The sequence below is a fragment of the Amblyraja radiata genome, chromosome 17 (genome assembly GCF_010909765.2).
Source record: "Amblyraja radiata isolate CabotCenter1 chromosome 17, sAmbRad1.1.pri, whole genome shotgun sequence".
Taxonomy (NCBI): domain Eukaryota; kingdom Metazoa; phylum Chordata; class Chondrichthyes; order Rajiformes; family Rajidae; genus Amblyraja; species Amblyraja radiata.
Genome location: NC_045972.1, coordinates 41080406 through 41097976, shown reverse-complemented (window position 1 = coordinate 41097976; position 17571 = coordinate 41080406). Strand labels below are relative to the sequence as shown.

Sequence of the window (17571 nt, the reverse complement as noted above, 5' to 3'; positions counted from 1 at the left end):
TTTGGGGAGGCACTTCGAAACTTTTGAAGTCTAGAAGGGAAAGAATGGCCCTGTGTATAAATCCATTCGCCTGGACATAGGGACAGGGCAAATATTTCCTTTCCAGTCCTATATAGTTTGGAGAGTTTTTGCATTTCACTGGTTATGGACCGGGCAATTATATTGTGTCGGGAGGAACTGCAGGTGCTAGTTTAAACCGAAGCCGAACACAAAATGTTGGAGTAACTCACTCAGTGGGTCAGGAAGCATCTACGGAGGAAAGGAATAGGTGACGTTTCGGGTCAAGAGTCGACCCTTCTTCAGACTATCGTTGAATTATAATAATTATTGTATTGTATTATACTCCTGAACTATCATGTATTGTGTTATATTCTTGAATTATATTATATATTTTTTAAATTTAATTTAACCTTTATTTAACCAGGAGAAGTCTCATTGAGATTAAAAATCTCTTTTACAAGAGAGTCCTGGCCAAGACAGGCAGCAGCACAGTTCCACAGTTACAGACAATAATTTAAAAACAACAGAGAACATATAAATAGAGTCATAGTCAGAACATCATCAAACAATGCATGTACAGACAGAAGAGCCCGCTTCAACATCATTAAGAAGGGATTTAAATCTGTTTATAGAAACCAGCTCCTTAAGTTTCAATTAATTCTGCAGCTGGTTCCATGCGAAGGGAGCAGCATAACTAAATGCCCTTTTCCCCAGTTCAGTACGGACTTTAGGTACAGTTAGTAAGAACAAGTCCTCAGAGCGGAGCTGATAAGTTCCTGTGCTTTTTCGAATTACATACTTCTGCAGGTATGAAGGAAGAACACCGAGGATAGTCTTATAAATAAGGATATGTCAATGATGGAGTCTGCGGGTGGACAGGGCAAACCATCCAACTTGAGCATACAAAGAGCAGTGGTGCGTGAGGGTTTTAAAATTAGTAACAAATCTCAGTGCTCCGTGGTAGACCGTGTCCAAAGACTGTAGGCATTTTGAAGATGCATTCATATATAAAACATCACCATAGTCCAACACAGACATAAACGTTGCAGCAACAAGTCTTTTTTTGGCTTCAAAAGAAAAACAAGATTTGTTTCTAAAGTAAAAACCTAATTTTATCTTTAGTTTTTTCACAAGTTGCTGGATATGAGGTTTAAAAGAGAGAGAATCATCAATTATAATTCTTAGATATTTATATTGAGACACAGATTCAATCACAGAGCTCTGCAAAGTGGTGATAGGAGGGAGGTCCGAGGGCTTTGATTTAGCTTTAGTGAACAGCATGAGCTTTGTCTTGTCAGCATTTAAAACAAGTTTTAAATCACACAGGTTACGTTGCACAGTGTTAAAAGCAGTTTGGAGCTGACAGAGAGCCTGATTTGGGGTAGACGAAGAGCAATATATCACTGTATCGTAAGCATAAAAGTGAAAATTTGCGTTCGATGTATGTTTCTATGTTTCTATGGCCCGAAACGTCGCATATTCCTTTCCTCCAGAGATGCTGCCTGTCCCCGCTGAGTTACTCCAGCATTCTGTGTCTATCTTCAATCATACCCATTCCAGTCCTCCTTCGCTTCAGTCTGAAGGAGTGTCCCGTCCCTAAACGTCACCTGTGTCTTCTCTCCAGAGAGGCTGCCTGTCCCGCTGAGTTGCAGCTCCAGCATTCTGTGTCTCTCATCTCCATAGTTATGAGTTCCTCTGCATTTTATCCTTGTTCTTGATTATGGACAACGTGATTATTTCCTTTCCAGTCCTCATCGCCGAATGGAAAGGTGACTGTTTCCGGGTTTAGTCTATGGCTGTAGCGGTCAGCAGTGCGTCGTGAAGGTGAGCGAGGTGGGAAGGGTTTGGGGTGGAGGGAGGTGCGGGCGGAGGGGGCGAGTCCCACACAGTCTCAGTGTCTCGGCGCTCAGTCGCTGCCTCGATGTAGTGCGGCGCTTGTCCCATCGCTCCTTCCTGCTGCCGGAGTCAGCACAGTCTCCAGGAAGAGTAAAGGCTTGCACCTCCTCCTTGGGTTCTGTCTGTCGGGAAGACAGTCACCATGAGCTCCAGCAACCTCAGCGCTTCCAGGGAGAACGCCGACTTGCCGCTCTTGGGGCCAGGAGTGGTCGTACCGGTGATATTTGGCTTCATATTTCTTCTGGGCATCACTGGGAACACTCTGGTGTTGGTCGTCTTGGGACGGACCAAGTCGAAGAAGGCGCGGAGTACAACCAATGTCTTCATTCTGAACCTCAGTATCTCCAGCATTGCGTTCCTGGTCTTCTGTGTGCCCTTCGAAGCCACCATCTACACGCTGCCCGACTGGATCTTCGGCGCTTTCCTCTGCAAGACGGTGCACTACTTTAAAATGGTCACCATGCTGGTGAGCATCTTCACCATGGTGGCCATGTCGGTGGACAGATACATCGCCGTGGTCCGCTCCATGCGCCCCCCGTCCATCAGGACTACGAGGAACGCCACGGTCGGGGTGGGCTTGACTTGGTTGCTGTCTTTGTTGGTTGCCGTCCCCGTAGCTCAGCAACAGAACCTGCTGGGACACCACGGAGCGCCCAATAACTCCTTCTGCTGGAACTCGTGGCACAACAAACCCCAGGAACGCGTCTACAAAGTTGGCATCTTGGTGATCGGTTACTTGCTGCCTCTTCTGCTGATCTGCTACTGCTATGCCAAGGTAACTGTACCCTTGTGGAGTACACGCCATGTCCCGGGGTGTCGGGGTTCAACGGCCAGCCCAAGCGCAGCAAGTTGTGGGGGAAGGTACGGCAGATGCTGGTTTGCACCGAAGATAGACACGAAAGAAGCTGGAGTTAACTCAGTGGGTCGGGCAGCATCTCTGTAGAAAAGGAATAGCTGACGGGTTCGGGTCGAGACCCTTCTTCAGAGTCAAGGGGAAGGGGAACGAGAGATATAGACGGCACATTGAATAAATGAATGAAAGATGGTCAAGGAAATGTGGCTGTGGGCTAGGTGACAATGAGTTAGAGACAGTGAAACTCAACAGGACGACTAGAGTGGGGGAGGGATGGAGAGAGGGGGGGGGGGGGGGGTGCAAATTGTTGCGGGGAAAGTGATCTCGAGAGCTACTGTGAGAAGAGGAGCGAGCCGGAGAATGGTGGCAGCTCACAAATTAGTAATCAGGTCCCAGTTCGCATTCGGTAACGTGCCGCCTCGTGTAGCTCAGTCCCGAGGTCTCTGAAAAGCCCTTCTTATCGCAACTGGTGAACTATTCTGTAGCACGGTCCCGACCCGAAACGTCCTCTGTCCATTCCTTCCACAGATGCTGCCTGACCCGCCGAGTTCCTCCAGCACTTTGTGTTTCCCTCCACAGATCCACTGCCTGGCCTAATGAGTTTCTCCAGCACTTCGTTTTTCCCCTCTCCCTGCTGTGTTATTCCGTGCGTTTAAAAGTCTGGGAAATCTCAGTACAATCCTACAATGTAAGGTTAGAATTAAGAATTAAAATACATCTGACTGGTGTTCATATTCTGAAGTTAAGGAAAAAACAATAATGTTAGAAACGCTCAGCGAGTCAGCTAACTATCTGTGCAGATAAATAGTTAACATTTCAGATCCAAGATCCTTCATCAGATTGCAATACCCGGGCACGGTTAGTGCAACAGAGTTGTATCCAAGGGTTGATATGGTCTGACGGTACTGTGGTGCATACGGGCTCGTTGCTAGGATCAATCCCTTATCGAACAGGATCTGCAGAGAATCTATCTGATATATTATTGAAAATGCGTCATTAACCCGCTTAATATTTAGCGAAGTGTTCAAGAAGGAACTGCAGATGCTGGAAGATCGAAGGTACACAAAAATGCTGGAGAAACTCAGCGGCATCTATGGAGCGAAGGAAATAGGCGACGCCGAAACCCTTCTTCAGACTGAGGGGTCAGGAGAAAGGCTGAGTTTCTCCAGCATTTTTTGTGTACCTTTAATATTTAGCGAAGTTGGGTGTTTATTTTAAGCCTCACACTGGGTCGAACTGTACACAAACCTGCTTGCTTTACTTTATCAACGGTGGTAAACAAACACTTGTAAATCATAGATAGACACAAAATGCTGGAGTAACCAAGCGGGTCAAGCAGCATCTCTGGAGAGAGGGAATAGGTGACGTTTGGGGTCGAGAACCTTCTTCAGACTGAGGGGTCAGGGGAAAGGGAGGCGAGAGATATGGACGGCACATAGAACAAAGGAATGAAAGATATGCAAAAAACAACGTTGATCAAGGAAAGGTGGAGCCCACAATGGTCCATTGTTGGCAGTGGGCTAGATGATAATGAGGCAGTGAAACTCAACAGGCCGAATAGTACGACGACGAGGGTAGGGGAGTGACAGAGAGTGAGGGGATGCAAGGGTTACTTGAAGTTAGAGAAATCAATATTCGTACCGCTGGGGTGTAAGCTGCCCAAATGTGACGTTATCCACTGGTATAAAAACCAGGAAGGCAGATTACTATCTAAATGGCGTCAAGTTGGGAAAAGGGGAAGTACAACGGGATCTATGGGTCCTTGTTCATCAGTCTATGATGGTAAGCATGCAGGTTCAGCAGGCAGTGAAGAAAGCGAATGGCATGTTGGCCTTTATAACACGAGGAGTCGAATAAAGGAGCAAAGAGGTCCTTCTGCAGTTGTACAGAGCCCTATTGAGACCACACCTGGAGTATTGTGTGCAGTTTTGGTCCACTAATTTGAGGAAGGACATTCTAGCTCTTGAGGGAGTGCAGCGTAGGATGAAAGCCCTGTCCCACGGTACGAGTTAATTCCAAGAGCTCTTCCTACTTTGCCCTGATTCGAACTCGGAGATTTACGGTAATGGCCACTCGTCGGTACTCGAGCTCTCGTGGACATTTTTCAACATGTTGAAAAATCTTCACAAGTCTTCCCGTGCTTACCTGCCGTTAGCAAGTCTTCCCGGGTACCTGCCGTTAGTGTTATGAGCCGCTAAGAGACGTCCCCGAGTTCTGACGTACCCGCTACGTTCATTCTCCGTGCTTACCACGAGTTTGATTTTTTTAAAACTCGGGAGAGCTCTTGGAATAAACTCGTACCGTGGAACAGGGCTATTACAAGGTTAATTCCCGGGATGGTGGGACTGTCATATGCTGATGGAGAATGGATCGGCTGGGCTTGTACATTCTGGAGTTTAGAAGGATGAGTGGGTTCTTATTGAAACATATAAGATTGTTAAGGGTTTGGACACACTAGAGGCAGGAAACATGTTCCCAATGTTGGGGGAGTCCAGAACCAGGGGCCACAGTTTAAGAATATGGGGTAAGCCATTTAGAATGGAGACGAGGAAACACTTTTTCTCACAGAGAGTTGTGAGTCTGTGGAATTCTCTGCCTCAGACGGCAGTGGAGGCAGGTTCTCTGGATGCTTTCAAGAGAGAGCTAGATAGGGCTCTTAAAGATAGCGGAGTCAGGGGATATGGGGAGAAGGCAGGAACGGGGTACTGATTGGGAATGATCAGCCATGATCACATTGAATGGCGGTGCTGGCTCGAAGGGCCGAATGGCCTACTCCTGCACCTATTGTCTATTGAATCATAAGTGTGCTACACATGAGAGCTACTCTTTCGTCACTTCTTATCTCTCCTCCAGATCTTGTTCCATCTCCACAAAAAGATGAGGAATGTTTCAAAAAAATCAAAGCGCTCCAAGAAAAAGGTAAGAACGCAGCGTGGATTCCAGACTTCTGAAACATTGCCATTCTTTCAAGGCATATAGGATACTTTGAATAGTAGAAACAAGGAAACTTCCACTAACTTCCCTTTGGAAACTCCTCTGACACCACTCCTGGTAGCATTCAACCCATACCATCGTAACCCTGAATTCATTGCCCAACTTCCAAAAAGCTTTGGCTCAAAATACTATTCCATAACGCAAGAGTCAGGAGTTTCCTAATGTAGAAGATAGAAACAAAATGCTGGACTAACTCAGCGGATCAGGCAACATCTCTGGAGAACATGGATAGGTGATGGTCTGAGAAGGGTTCCGATCCAAAACATCACTTATTGTTTTTCTCCATAGATGCTGCCTGTCCCGCTGAGACTTACTCTAGTATTTTGTGTCTATCTTCGGTATAAATCAGCATTTGCAATTCCTTCCTGTACATACAGCTTCTTAATATAGCCAGCTAGGTTCATAATTCACTTTGTGCCTTTCAATCTATTCTTGAAAACAAAAATCAAATTCCATTCTGATACCTGTTGTTATTCACGGACAGATCAAGCAAAACAGATTGTCACAATTACTTTTGTACACATTTTCTTCAGAAGACAACAGAACTCAAAGTGAAAGCAGACACAACATTGTCAAGATTTCTATTAAATTTTACACCATTGAATAAGTGAAGAGATATCCCTACAATATTGTTACATCATAAAAGCAAGTAATGCTTTCAAATGGTCTCAAATTACGTATTTCCCTTTACTTTCTTTCACCTAAAAATGTAACCATGTTTAAATCAAAGAATAAGGCAGAACTCATACACTTTGTGTATGCTATATAATAGACAATAGATGCAGGAGTAGGCCATTCGGTCCTTCAATTAATTGTTTTTCTTGAAAATAAATCACAAAATTAGCAAGCGATTTGATAGGATACTGTGGATTGAACATAGAAGATAGGAAAGTATAGTGCAGGAAAAGACCCCTCCATATGACCATAAAACAAGCACACACATAGCTTGTTTCCAAATGTCGATCACCTAGTTTCCAATGTCAAGAAAATCTTCCTCAAAGTACCATCAAGTATGCAGTTGTTCAAGGAAATGGCACTCGAGATTCCGCTACCTCCTCAGCCCATTTTGATTAGGTGGGGGGTACATGGCTCTCTATTGAACTCTACTATGCTGCAAATTTTGAAAAGATAAAATAAATCGCCAACTGTTTTGAAAAAGAAGAATCTGCTGCAGTCAGGATCGTCAGTGAAATCATGCAAAAAAAGTCCCTCCAAGCGATCTTGTGTTTATTGCTTCCAATTTTGTAAACTTCTCACAAGCTATCACTTCCCTTGAGAAACGTGGCAAAACATTAGTGACTAACTTGCAGATTTTTAACAAAGTAACTGACGATATTTGTAAAGTTCTTGGCGATGTAGGTAAAGACATACAAGGAAAACGTGAGAGTGATTTTAGCTAACAAAGATCTTAAAGAAATACAAAACATAGCTAAAGTTCTCAAAGGTAGTTGTAATGAATATAGAATCTGTAGCTTGTTTCGGGTATGCACCAGTGACCCCAGTGAAGCATATTCTGTCTGACAGACAGCATATTTTAACACAAGATCATTTGAAAAAAAGCTAGTAATTATGTGCAACCAGGCAACTTTGGTCATTTAATGGAGTATACCTTTATTTTATTATTTTGAACCATATTTTGGTGGTGGAAATAAATGTGTTATGCCTTTTTGTCAATAAATGCCTTTTTCGTGCCTTTTTTGTCATTTTATTATGCCTTTTTGCCTGCCTATTTCAGAGTATTTTAGTGCCCAAACATCCTGGCTCTAGACATAACAGTCTTAAAACATAATAGTTTAGTTTAGAGATAGTGTGGAAACAGGCTCTTAGGCCCAGCTAGTCTGCTGCTGACCTGCAATCCCCGCACATTAACATTATCCTATACACACTAGGGATAATTTACAATTTTACCCATCCAATCAACCGACAAATCTAAGATGAGTCTGAAGGGTTTCGACCCGAAATGTCACCCATTCCTTCTCTCCAGAGATGCTGACTGTCTCGTTGAGTTACTCCAGTATTTTGTGTCCACGGTTTCAACCAGCATCTGCAGTTCCTTCCTATACAACCTACATGTCTTTGGAGTGTGGGAGGAAACTGGAGCACCCGTTTTTTTCCACCATGGGAGAAAACCCATGTAGTCATGTGGAGAATTCCATACAGATCACCTGTAGTCAGGATCAAACCCGGGTCTCTGGTGCTGTAATGCAGCAACTGTACTGCTGCGCCACCGTGCCTCTAGATATATTTATTAAGATATCACCTAGTATTTACATAAATCTAGTATTTTTAAAGATACTGATATCTCTGAATATCAGAAACAGTTGCAGCACTTTTAGCATAAAACATTAAAAAGGCTTTCGGGAACAGGCTCAGCTGTCTGAGGTGTAGTCACCATGTGCACATCACTCTGTTTCACGAGATCAGTGTAAGGTGAGATCTGTAGCTCAATTTGTTCCAATGAACACGGTGCATGAGTGCACTTGAGGTTTATGCTGGGGCAGGTTGCAAAAGCAAGGCATGGGGCAGATTGAATATCAGGTACATGTTTTATTATTCTCATGTCCAGCCAGTTTTGCTGGCATGTACTGAGAGAAAATGCCTGATCAATAGTTCTGTCATTTTGCTGTCATTGCCTATGAGTTGGTCTTCCTTAGTCTATATTCATTAGTCTTAGGATTTCTGTCATGATTTCATTATGATGTGGTTGTACACCATTTATTTATTGAGCATTTATTCATTTTTTAGTATTTAACTTACAGTATTCCTGATTTTTTTTTTCATTTGCATGCTTCTTAACCCTCTCAAGTTCCATTTTCACTCTCGCTTTTCTCATTAATCCTTGTTATTACATCCTGTCCAACTGGAAAGGAATAGATGAAGTTTCATCAAAAAGTAGATAAATGTTACAGCCTTCTGATGAATTTCAGACACGAACATTTACATTATTCTTTTGTCTGAATTTGCATTTAACAGTCTTTCACTATAATAATACGACATATAAAGGATAATTTTTGCGGGATGGGTGTTTTCAAATACCTTATTTCTATGGCTGTTTCCAGATGCTCCTAAAATTCATTTCATTTTTTTTATTGGCCCCTCAAATGCAAAATGATCTGATAGTTAACACTGAGGAAATATGTCACCAGGAAAGAATTTCTAAAGAATGATAATCTTATGGTTTAATATTTCTTGCTTGTATATATTATCGAAAGTTTTTCTTTCAAGCCATTTTAATAGAAGGGAAGAAAATGAAATGGACTTTGCGTATAACTGAGAACTCTTCACAATCAAATTTGTGTAGATTAATTAACTTCGATCAGTCTTAAGTTATGTTGATGGGAGATTTGGTGCAGATTTTCAGAATGATATTTGCAGTAATGCATAATGACATAACATTATGGTGATACCTGTAATGAAATATCCCCATATAAAGAAATCAGAAAGCTGAGATGTCAGAGCAGCTTTTTATTGCCAGATTAATCGTAAACTAATGAAATAAATGTTGCTAAGTTTTCCTTATGGTAATGTTTATTTGATAATACCAATCTTACGGGTCCAAACAGAAAACAGTCAAGCCGAGTAATATTCAAGATCAAAGCTATTTTATGGTAACTAGGAATCGTGATTAATGCCTATCTTCATATTAAAGCAGGTTGGGTGCACATGTTTGAAACTGACATGTGCTGGTTTCAAATTCATTGTAAAAATATCTTTTGCCTCAGGTGAAGAATTGAAAGTTGGTGTAAGAATGCTCACTAAATTGGCAGTATCCTCTGATGTTACTCGGTGATTGAGTTTTTGATCATTCTGTAACTTACTGCAATTCCTATTCCATCATCTATCTATATTACTAAATCTCTGTTCTTGACCGCTTTTGGCCGTCTGTGCTGCGATTTCCGAGGGAACGCCGCCACCTACGGCCGTCATTTTTGGCCACCTCGCTCAGAGCCCCCCTCCGCTGCATGTGTGCCGAGGATTTTTTCCGTCGATGAAAAATGACGGAGATATTAATGTTTTTACAAAATTCACCATTCTCTCTGCTGCCCCTGCTGGAGGGAGGGGGAGGGACTATAAAACCAGGAAGTGGTGGCCTTAATTAGTCTCTGCAAGATGGAGCTCTGTCAATTAGTCTCTGTCACTCTGAATGACACTGAACAAATGTCTACATCACTGTGAGTACCCTTAATGTGGTTTGAAAATGAATATATGGTTAGTTTGAAGTAAAAAAGCACTGCCTGCAAATGGTTGTTTGGGTTTGGGTTGAAGTAAAAAGGCACTCTCTCTCTCTCCTCCTCTCTCTCCCCACCTCTCTCTCCCTTTCTTTCTCTCTCTCTCCCCCCGTCTCTCTCCCTTTCTCTCTCCCCCCTCCTCTCCACCCCTCTCCTTTCCCCCCCTCTCCTCTCTCCCCCCCTCTCCTCTTACCCCTCCTCTCCCCCCTCTTCCCCCCCCCTCTCCTCTCCCCCCTCTCCCTCCTCTCCCCCTCTCCCTCCTCTCCCCCTCATCCCCCCTCTCCTCTCCCTCTCCTCTCCCTCTCCTCCCCCTCACCTCCTCTCACCTCCTCTCCTCCCCCCTCACCTCCTCTCCCCCCCCTCACCTCTTCTCCCCCCCTCACCTCCTCTGCCCCCTCTCCACTTCTCCCACCCCCTCCTCCTCCCCCCTCCTCTCCCCTCTCCTCTCCCCCACCGTCCCTCCCCTAAACCCCCCTCCCCTCCACACACCCCTACCCCCTTCCCTCCACCCTCCCTGCTCCCCACCTCTCCCCCTCCCCTCACCTCACCCCCCTCTCAGCACACCCTCTCTCTCCCCTCCATCACCCTCCCCTAAACCCCCTCCCCTCCACACCCCCTACCCCCTCCCCCCCCCCCCCCCCCCTCCTTCCCCGCTCCCCACCTCTCCCCCCTCTCAGCACCCCCTCACTCTCTACTCCCGCCCCCCCCCTCTAGATGTGACTGCAAGTTGGGGGCTATGCGCCAGTAGATAGGGTGGTTATGGGGTAAAAGGAGCAAATTAATAATATTAATATATCAAGGGGGGTAATTAGCGTGAGTGCGGGGGGGGGGGGTAGTTAGTGTGTGTGACGCTGCATGCCACCTCCCCCCCACAATCGCACGTTGGGGGGACAGACCCAACGGGTCTGCACTTGGTCTAGTATATTACTAAATCTCTGATCTTGACCTCTTTTGGCCTACTGTGCTGCGATTTCTGACAGAACGCCGCCACCTACGGCCGTCATTTTTGGCCACCACGCTCAGAGCCCCCCTCCGCCTTACGGGTGCGGAGGATTTTTCCCATCGATGACAAATCAGAGAGATATTAATGTTTTTTAAAAATTCGCCATTCTCTCTGCTGCCCCTGCTGGAGGGATGGGGAAGGACTATAAAACCAGGAAGTGGTGTGCCTCACAGTCTCTGCAAGATGGATGAAGCCAAGGGTCACGTCTCTCTGAGCTCTGAATAACACTGAACAAATGTCTACACAACTGTGAGTACCCTTAATGTGGTTTGAAAATGAAAATATAGTTTGTTTGAAGTAAAAAGGCACTGCCTGCAAATGGTTGTTTGGGTGCTTTGGCTTGAAGTTGCAAGGCATACTTACTGCAAATGGTGGCTTGGGTGCTTTGCTTGAAGTTGAAAGGCACTTACTGCAAATTGTGGCATGAAGTTGAAAGGCACTACTTACTGGAAATGGTAGTTTGGGTTCCTTGGCTTGAAGTTGAAATGCACTATTTATTGCAAATGGTGGCTTGGGAGCTTTGGTTCAAAGTTGAAAGGCACTACTTACTGCAAATGGTGGCTTGGGTGCTTTGGCTTGAAGTTGAAAGGCACTACTTACTGCAAATGGTGGCGGGCGATTTGGCTTGAAGTTGAAAGGCACTTTTTACTGCAAATGGTGGCTTGGGTGCTTTGGCTTGAAGTTGAAAGGCACTACTTACTGCAAATGGTGGCATGAAGTTGAAAGGCACTACATACTGCAAATGGTGGCTTGGGTGCTTTGCCTTGAGGTTGGAAGGCACTACTTACTGCAAATGGTGGCTTGGGTGCTTTGCTTGAAGTTGAAAGGCACTACTTACTGCAAATGCTGGCTTGGGTGCTTTGGCTTGAGGTTGAAAGGCACCACTTACTGCAAATGGTGGCTTGTGTGCTTTGGCTTGAAGTTGGAATGCACTATTTACGGCAAATGGTGGCGGGCGCTTTGGCTTGAAGTTGAAAGGCACTACTTACTGCTAATGGTGGCTTGGGTGCTTTGGCTTGAAGTTGAAAGGCACTACTTACTGCTAATGGTGGCTTGGGTGCTTTGGCTTGAAGTTGAAAGGCACTACTTACTGCAAATGGTGGCATGAAGTTGAAAGGCACTACTTACTGCAAATCGTGGCTTGGGTGATTTGGCTTGAAGTTAAAAGGCACTACCACAAATGCACTTACTTCCTGTTTGTACTGTATATTGATTTTAGATAAAAAGCTACACTTACGGCTGTGATTTTTTGGCCATCTTACTCAGTCCCCCCTCCGCTGAGCAGGTGCAGAGAATTCTTCCCATCAATGAAAAATAAAAGTGTTATTAGTGTTTAAAAAATGTAGAGAATCTCTCTCCTGTCAATCACGCCCTGAAAGCCACACCTTTTCCGGTGGGAGGGGGAGGGGTTATAAAACCCAGAAGTGTGGGTATGGCTCAGTCTCTGCATGATGGGTGGGGGAGAGGTCATGACTGTCTGAGCTGTGAATCAACTGAACACACTGAATGTCTACTGAACTGTGAGTTTGGTGTTTTGTGTGGTTTTATGGTGGTTTCACCCTGCATGAAATGGTATGAAGCTGCATTTGAATTTGGTGGCCTTGGACCCTGGTTGAAGGGGAATAAAACTGCACTGAATTTGGTGGCCTTGCACCCTGCTGAAAGTGGTATGAAACTGCACTTGAATTTGGTGGCCTTGGATCCAGCTTGAAGTGGTATGAAACTGCACTTGAATTTGGTGGCCTTGCACCCTGCTTGAAATGGTAGGAACATGGATTTGAATTTGGTGGCCTTGCACCCTGCTTGAAATGGAACTTCAAGGAATAGTGGCGGCGCGGCTCTGGCTGCAGCGGCTCACCGGCAGTCCTGTTTGTTTTGTGTTTTTTGTGTTGTTTATTTCGTTTTTGGTTAGTCTAGTTTTGGTTTTTAGTTTGTGTTTGGGGGGGGGGGGGTTGAAACGGGGATTGCTGTCTCTCCCTGTGGGGGAATGCGACTTTTTTGTCGTATTCCCCTTCTCTGCCTCCGTCTGCGCTGAGGCCTAATGGCGGAGCTGGCGACCTCGAGGCTCAGGAGGCAGAGCCCGCCAGGACTCGCCCTGAGCTCGCTCCCGTGAGGGCGGCCCAGCTCGGGGCTGGAGCAGTGCTTCCGTGAGGGGCTGTGATGCTCCCGGGAGGGCAGCCTGGCCCGAGGAAGGAACGGTGCTCCCGTCGGAGTGGCCGAGCTCGGGGAGGTATGGCGTTCCCAGCCCGAGGGAGGAGCGGCGCCCATGTCGGGGCGGCCCGGCCCGGGGAAGCGACGCCCAAGTCGGGGCGGCCCAGCCTGAGGGTGGTACGGCGCCCATGTCGGGGCGGCCCAGCCCGAGGGAGGTACGGCGCCCATGTCGGGGCGGCCCAGCCCGAGGGAGGTACGGTGCCCATGTCGGGGCGGCCCAGCCCGAGGGAGGTACGGCGCCCATGTCGGGGACGGCCCAGCCCGAGGCTGAAGACGGCACGATACTCACGTGAGGGTGGCTGGGACGGTGTTCTGGCGGTGGTGGCCTGAGTCCGGGGTTCGGCCGCGGGCCAGCGGCTGCGTCAGCAGGACTGGTGGGCGGCAGCTTCGACCACCCCGGGGTGCGGTGATTGAGCCGCGGGACAGTTTTTAACATCGCCCGGTGGGGGATCGCCTCAGCGCAGAGGGAGAAGAGGAGGGAAGAGACTGCAGACCTAAAGACTTTTGCCTCCATCAGTGAGGAGATGCTGGGTGGACTCACTGTGATGGATGTTAATGTGTTTATTGTTGTTTTTTATTGTATTGTATTGTATGTATGACTGCTGCAATTTCGTTCAGACTTCGGTCTGAATGACAATAAAGGCTATCTAATCTAATCTAATCTAGTCATGAGTCAACTGCCAGCCCACCAGCTGTGAGTGAGCTGCCAGCAGATCAGGCTTGAGGGACTGAGCTGCCACCCCAAGAACCCATACCAGCACTCCAGAAAGCCCCCCCCCCCCCACTGGCCACCAATATTGGAATTGGTGGAGAGGTGGAATATTGCATCGGGGGACCAGCCCTCCCATGTGAACATGGGACCCAACGGGTCCCACTTAGTCTAGTAACCTATAAAGCCTTTCCTTGTCATGAGAGGAATCGATAGTGTAAATGCAAAAAGTCCAGGAGTAGGGGAATCAGGAACCAGAGGACATAGGTTTAAGGTGCGGAGGGAAAGATTTAATAGGAAACTGAGGCGTACATTTTTTAGACAAAGGGCAGTAGGTATATGGAATGAGCTGCCGGTGGAGGTAGTTGAGGCAGGTTTTGTCACAACGTTTCAAGAACATTGGACGGGTACACTGACAGGATTAGTTTAGAGGGAAATGGGCCAAACGCACGCTAAGGGCCTGTTTTCACATTGCATCACTGTATGACCGTGACTTGGATTTCAAGATCATAATGGTGTGCTTTTTCTAGCTCATGGTATTTTGTTTTGTATTTGTTTTTATTTTCAATATTTTTTTAATTGGGATTTGCAAAGCACTGTTGAAAGAAGTCTGCTCTAGTGCATTCTATGGACACGGTGATAAAGGGCATGAATATTTAAGGCAGTGGATGTGGTTCCAATCTGGTTATTTGATCAACTGTTCAGCCCTGAAGCTATAAGGGAAGGTTAGACAAACTTGGATTGCTTTCTCTGGACAATTGATGGTTGATAGACCTGATCGAAGTTTAGAAAATTATGAGAGATAGCACAGTCAGAATCTTTTTCCAGTGTAGAAACATCAAATACTGGATGGCAGAGCTTTAAGGGTAAAAAAGGGAAGTTCAAAGAAGATGTGCATGGCAATTTCTTTTACACGCAGAAAGCAGTAAGTACCTGGAACACACTGTGGCGGTTGTTGGAAGCACATAAGATTGTGGCATTTAAAGGGCTTTAGATAGCACATGAATATGCAGGAAATTAAGGTATAAAATCAAGTGCGGGCAGAAGGAATTAGTTTAAATGTGTAGAAAGGAAATAAAGATGCTGGTTTATACCAAAGATAGACACAAAGTGCTGGAGTAACTCAGAGGGTCAGGCAGCATCTCTGGAGAAAAAGGATGGGGGATGTTTTGGGTTGGGACTCTTCTTCAAACTGAAAGCAAACGGAACTGAACTGGAGGTAAGAAAGGCCAGAACCAAGCAGGGCTGGTAACAGATGACCAAGGAAGGGTGGAGCCATGACGACCCATTGTTAGCGAGGGAAGAGGTGGTAATAAAGAGATACAAGGATGTGAACAGTGGAACTAGCAAGATGACTAGGGTGGGAAAGAGGGGGAGAGAACGCAGGAGTTACTTGAAATTAGAGAAATCAATGTTCATACCGCTGGGTTGTAAGCTGCCCAAGCAAAATATGAGGTGCTGTTTCTCCAATTTGCATGAGGCTTCACACTGACAGTGGAGGATAGAAAGGTCAGTATAGGGGCTGTCCCACTGCGGCGACCTAATCTGCGAGTTCTGGCGAGTTTGCCCATAACTCATACTCGCAGCATGGTTGACATGAGGTCCTAGGTCTTTGTAACTCTCCTTCATGCTCGAGAGTAGACCCCGTGTACTCGAGGCCTCAGCTAGGTCGCGGCATATTTTCCAACATGTTGAAAAATGCCCGCGAGTAAAAATAGTCGCCATGGAACAAAAATCAATACTTTTACTCGTACGTTTAGTCAAAGTAGGTCGGCATGCTATTCGTAGGTAATCGAAGGTAGTCGAAGGTAATTGAAGGTAGTCGAAGGTAGTCGTAGATAGTCTTCAACATAGTCGAAGGGAGGCTGAAGGAGGTAGTCTTCAATCTCCACTATTCGGTGACCAATTTTCCCGAAGCTAGTCTTCAACATAGTTGAAGGAGGTTGTAGGAGGTCTTCTACATAGTCGAAGGAGGTCTTCAACATGACATTTTTTCAATATCTCCTAAACTCGCCAATTAGGCTGCCGCAGTGGGACAGCCCCTTATGGGAATTTAAGTGACTTAAATTTGTTTAAAATCCTGAGCTGATCCTGTGCTCCAGTGCACTCTGTTTACTTGTACATGGAGAATATGCAATCAATTCAGGTTATCTGCATGGAAATGATATAAAGCCTCACTAATAATTACAACTGAATAATGCAATTGTCCTCAGTATTTGAATTTTATTTGAGCTAATTATGAAATTAAATTATGTTTCTTCTTTACTCTCTCCACAGACTGCCCAGACAGTCATGCTAGTTGTGGCCACTTTTCTTCTGTCTTGGCTGCCTCAACACATCATAACCATGTGGGCCCAATTTGGAACTTTCCCGATGACTGATGCATCCTTTGCATTCAGGATCATCTCGCATTGCATGGTGTATGGAAATTCCTGCATCAATCCCATAATATATGCATTCCTGTCGGAAAACTTTCGGAAAGCCTGCCATCAGGCCTTTGTGTGTAAATTCCTTTCCCCACATCCCATTGAGGAAAAAGTTGTCAGGATCCGCATGGACAACTTCTCTGCTGCCCCTACAAGGACAAACACTTGAAAGCATTGCCTTCAGATGCGACCACCAGCCGAACGCACAGCCTGTGAATATGCACATCTATCTAGAATGCAAACAACGATGATAGCAGATGTCTGCATTATACAGACACCTAATGCTGGGATCATAAACTAACTCCATCATAGTTAGGTTAACATTGGTCATAAATCATCCAATGTGAACAGATAATGGTAACTATACTGGAGCACGTTACAAATATTGAATGGGTATGTACTTCACACTCTTGTAAGACAGGAGACATGCATTGAGATTTAGCAGTTGGTAATAAGTGGAATTCTGAACAGATGCAAAAGAAAGGTTCTTGAATGGTAAGCTTTAACTATCACTGTGACATTTTCCCATTTTAGAATTTAACAAATTTTTGGTTATTGTTTGTAGGTGTCTAATCAATAAGACCGCTTCTCATAGTTCAATCTGGGAACTGATCTCCATTTGAATTCTTCCAGATTTCTAAACCAGCTTGTAAATCATTCTTGTGCAGTTTGATTTCGCTTTACGCTCCAGTTCGACTCAAAACTTGGTGACAGTGCTTAAAAATATGTTTTGAATTAGAATTCATAAACCTGTTTAATTTTTCCACCTTTACCTTAGAGCAAGAACACTCAAATTATAGCCCAGAGGCCAACATTGTCTTGGGAGAACATTTGGATTTTCTTGCTAAGGTGCCTCTGATATTATGCCATGTACTAGGTCTATGGTAGACCATTGTTTATGATCTCCCTCACTGGTCACACAGGGTAGGTGGGAAGAAGTGACAGAGAATGGTATGGGTTAGGGTTTAGATTTATGAATTGGATGTGGGGGCTGCCAGGGAGATGGTAGAGTCATTAGACCTGGTAAGGTGTATGCAAGTAGAAACAAACAGCTGCAGTTGCTGGTTTATACCACAGATAGACACAAAGTGGTGGAGTAACTCTGCAGGTCTCTGGAGGAAAAGAATAAGAGACGTTTCGGGTCAGCAAATGTCTTCAGAATATAAGATATAAGGTTGGGTAGATGATCATAGGGACCAGATGGATAGTGGGGTAACACAGATAATTGGAAAGTCATTAGGATCATTGAG

At 45.4% G+C, this 17571-nt stretch overlaps 1 protein-coding gene across 1 annotated transcript; it reads left to right on the top strand.

The window, feature by feature from the left end:
* Positions 1–2038: 2038 nt before the first annotated feature.
* LOC116982923 (galanin receptor type 1-like) lies at positions 2039–16573 on the top strand. Its single transcript, XM_033036479.1, has 3 exons — positions 2039–2671; positions 5603–5668; positions 16173–16573. The coding sequence occupies exons 1-3, from the start codon at positions 2039–2041 to the stop codon at positions 16488–16490; spliced, it is 1017 nt and encodes a 338-aa protein (XP_032892370.1). The 3' UTR covers positions 16491–16573.
* The last annotated feature ends 998 nt before the right edge of the window (positions 16574–17571 follow it).

What these genes read in the sequence shown, in the direction of transcription:
- LOC116982923 (XM_033036479.1), top strand. Translation starts at nt 2,039, where the DNA reads ATGAGCTCCAGCAACCTCAGCGCTTCCAGGGAGAACGCCGACTTGCCG. An exon ending in TCTGCTACTGCTATGCCAAG is followed by an intron (nt 2,672 to 5,602) that starts GTAACTGTACCC and finishes TCTCTCCTCCAG; the next exon opens with ATCTTGTTCCATCTCCACAA. An exon ending in CAAAGCGCTCCAAGAAAAAG is followed by an intron (nt 5,669 to 16,172) that starts GTAAGAACGCAG and finishes CTCTCTCCACAG; the next exon opens with ACTGCCCAGACAGTCATGCT.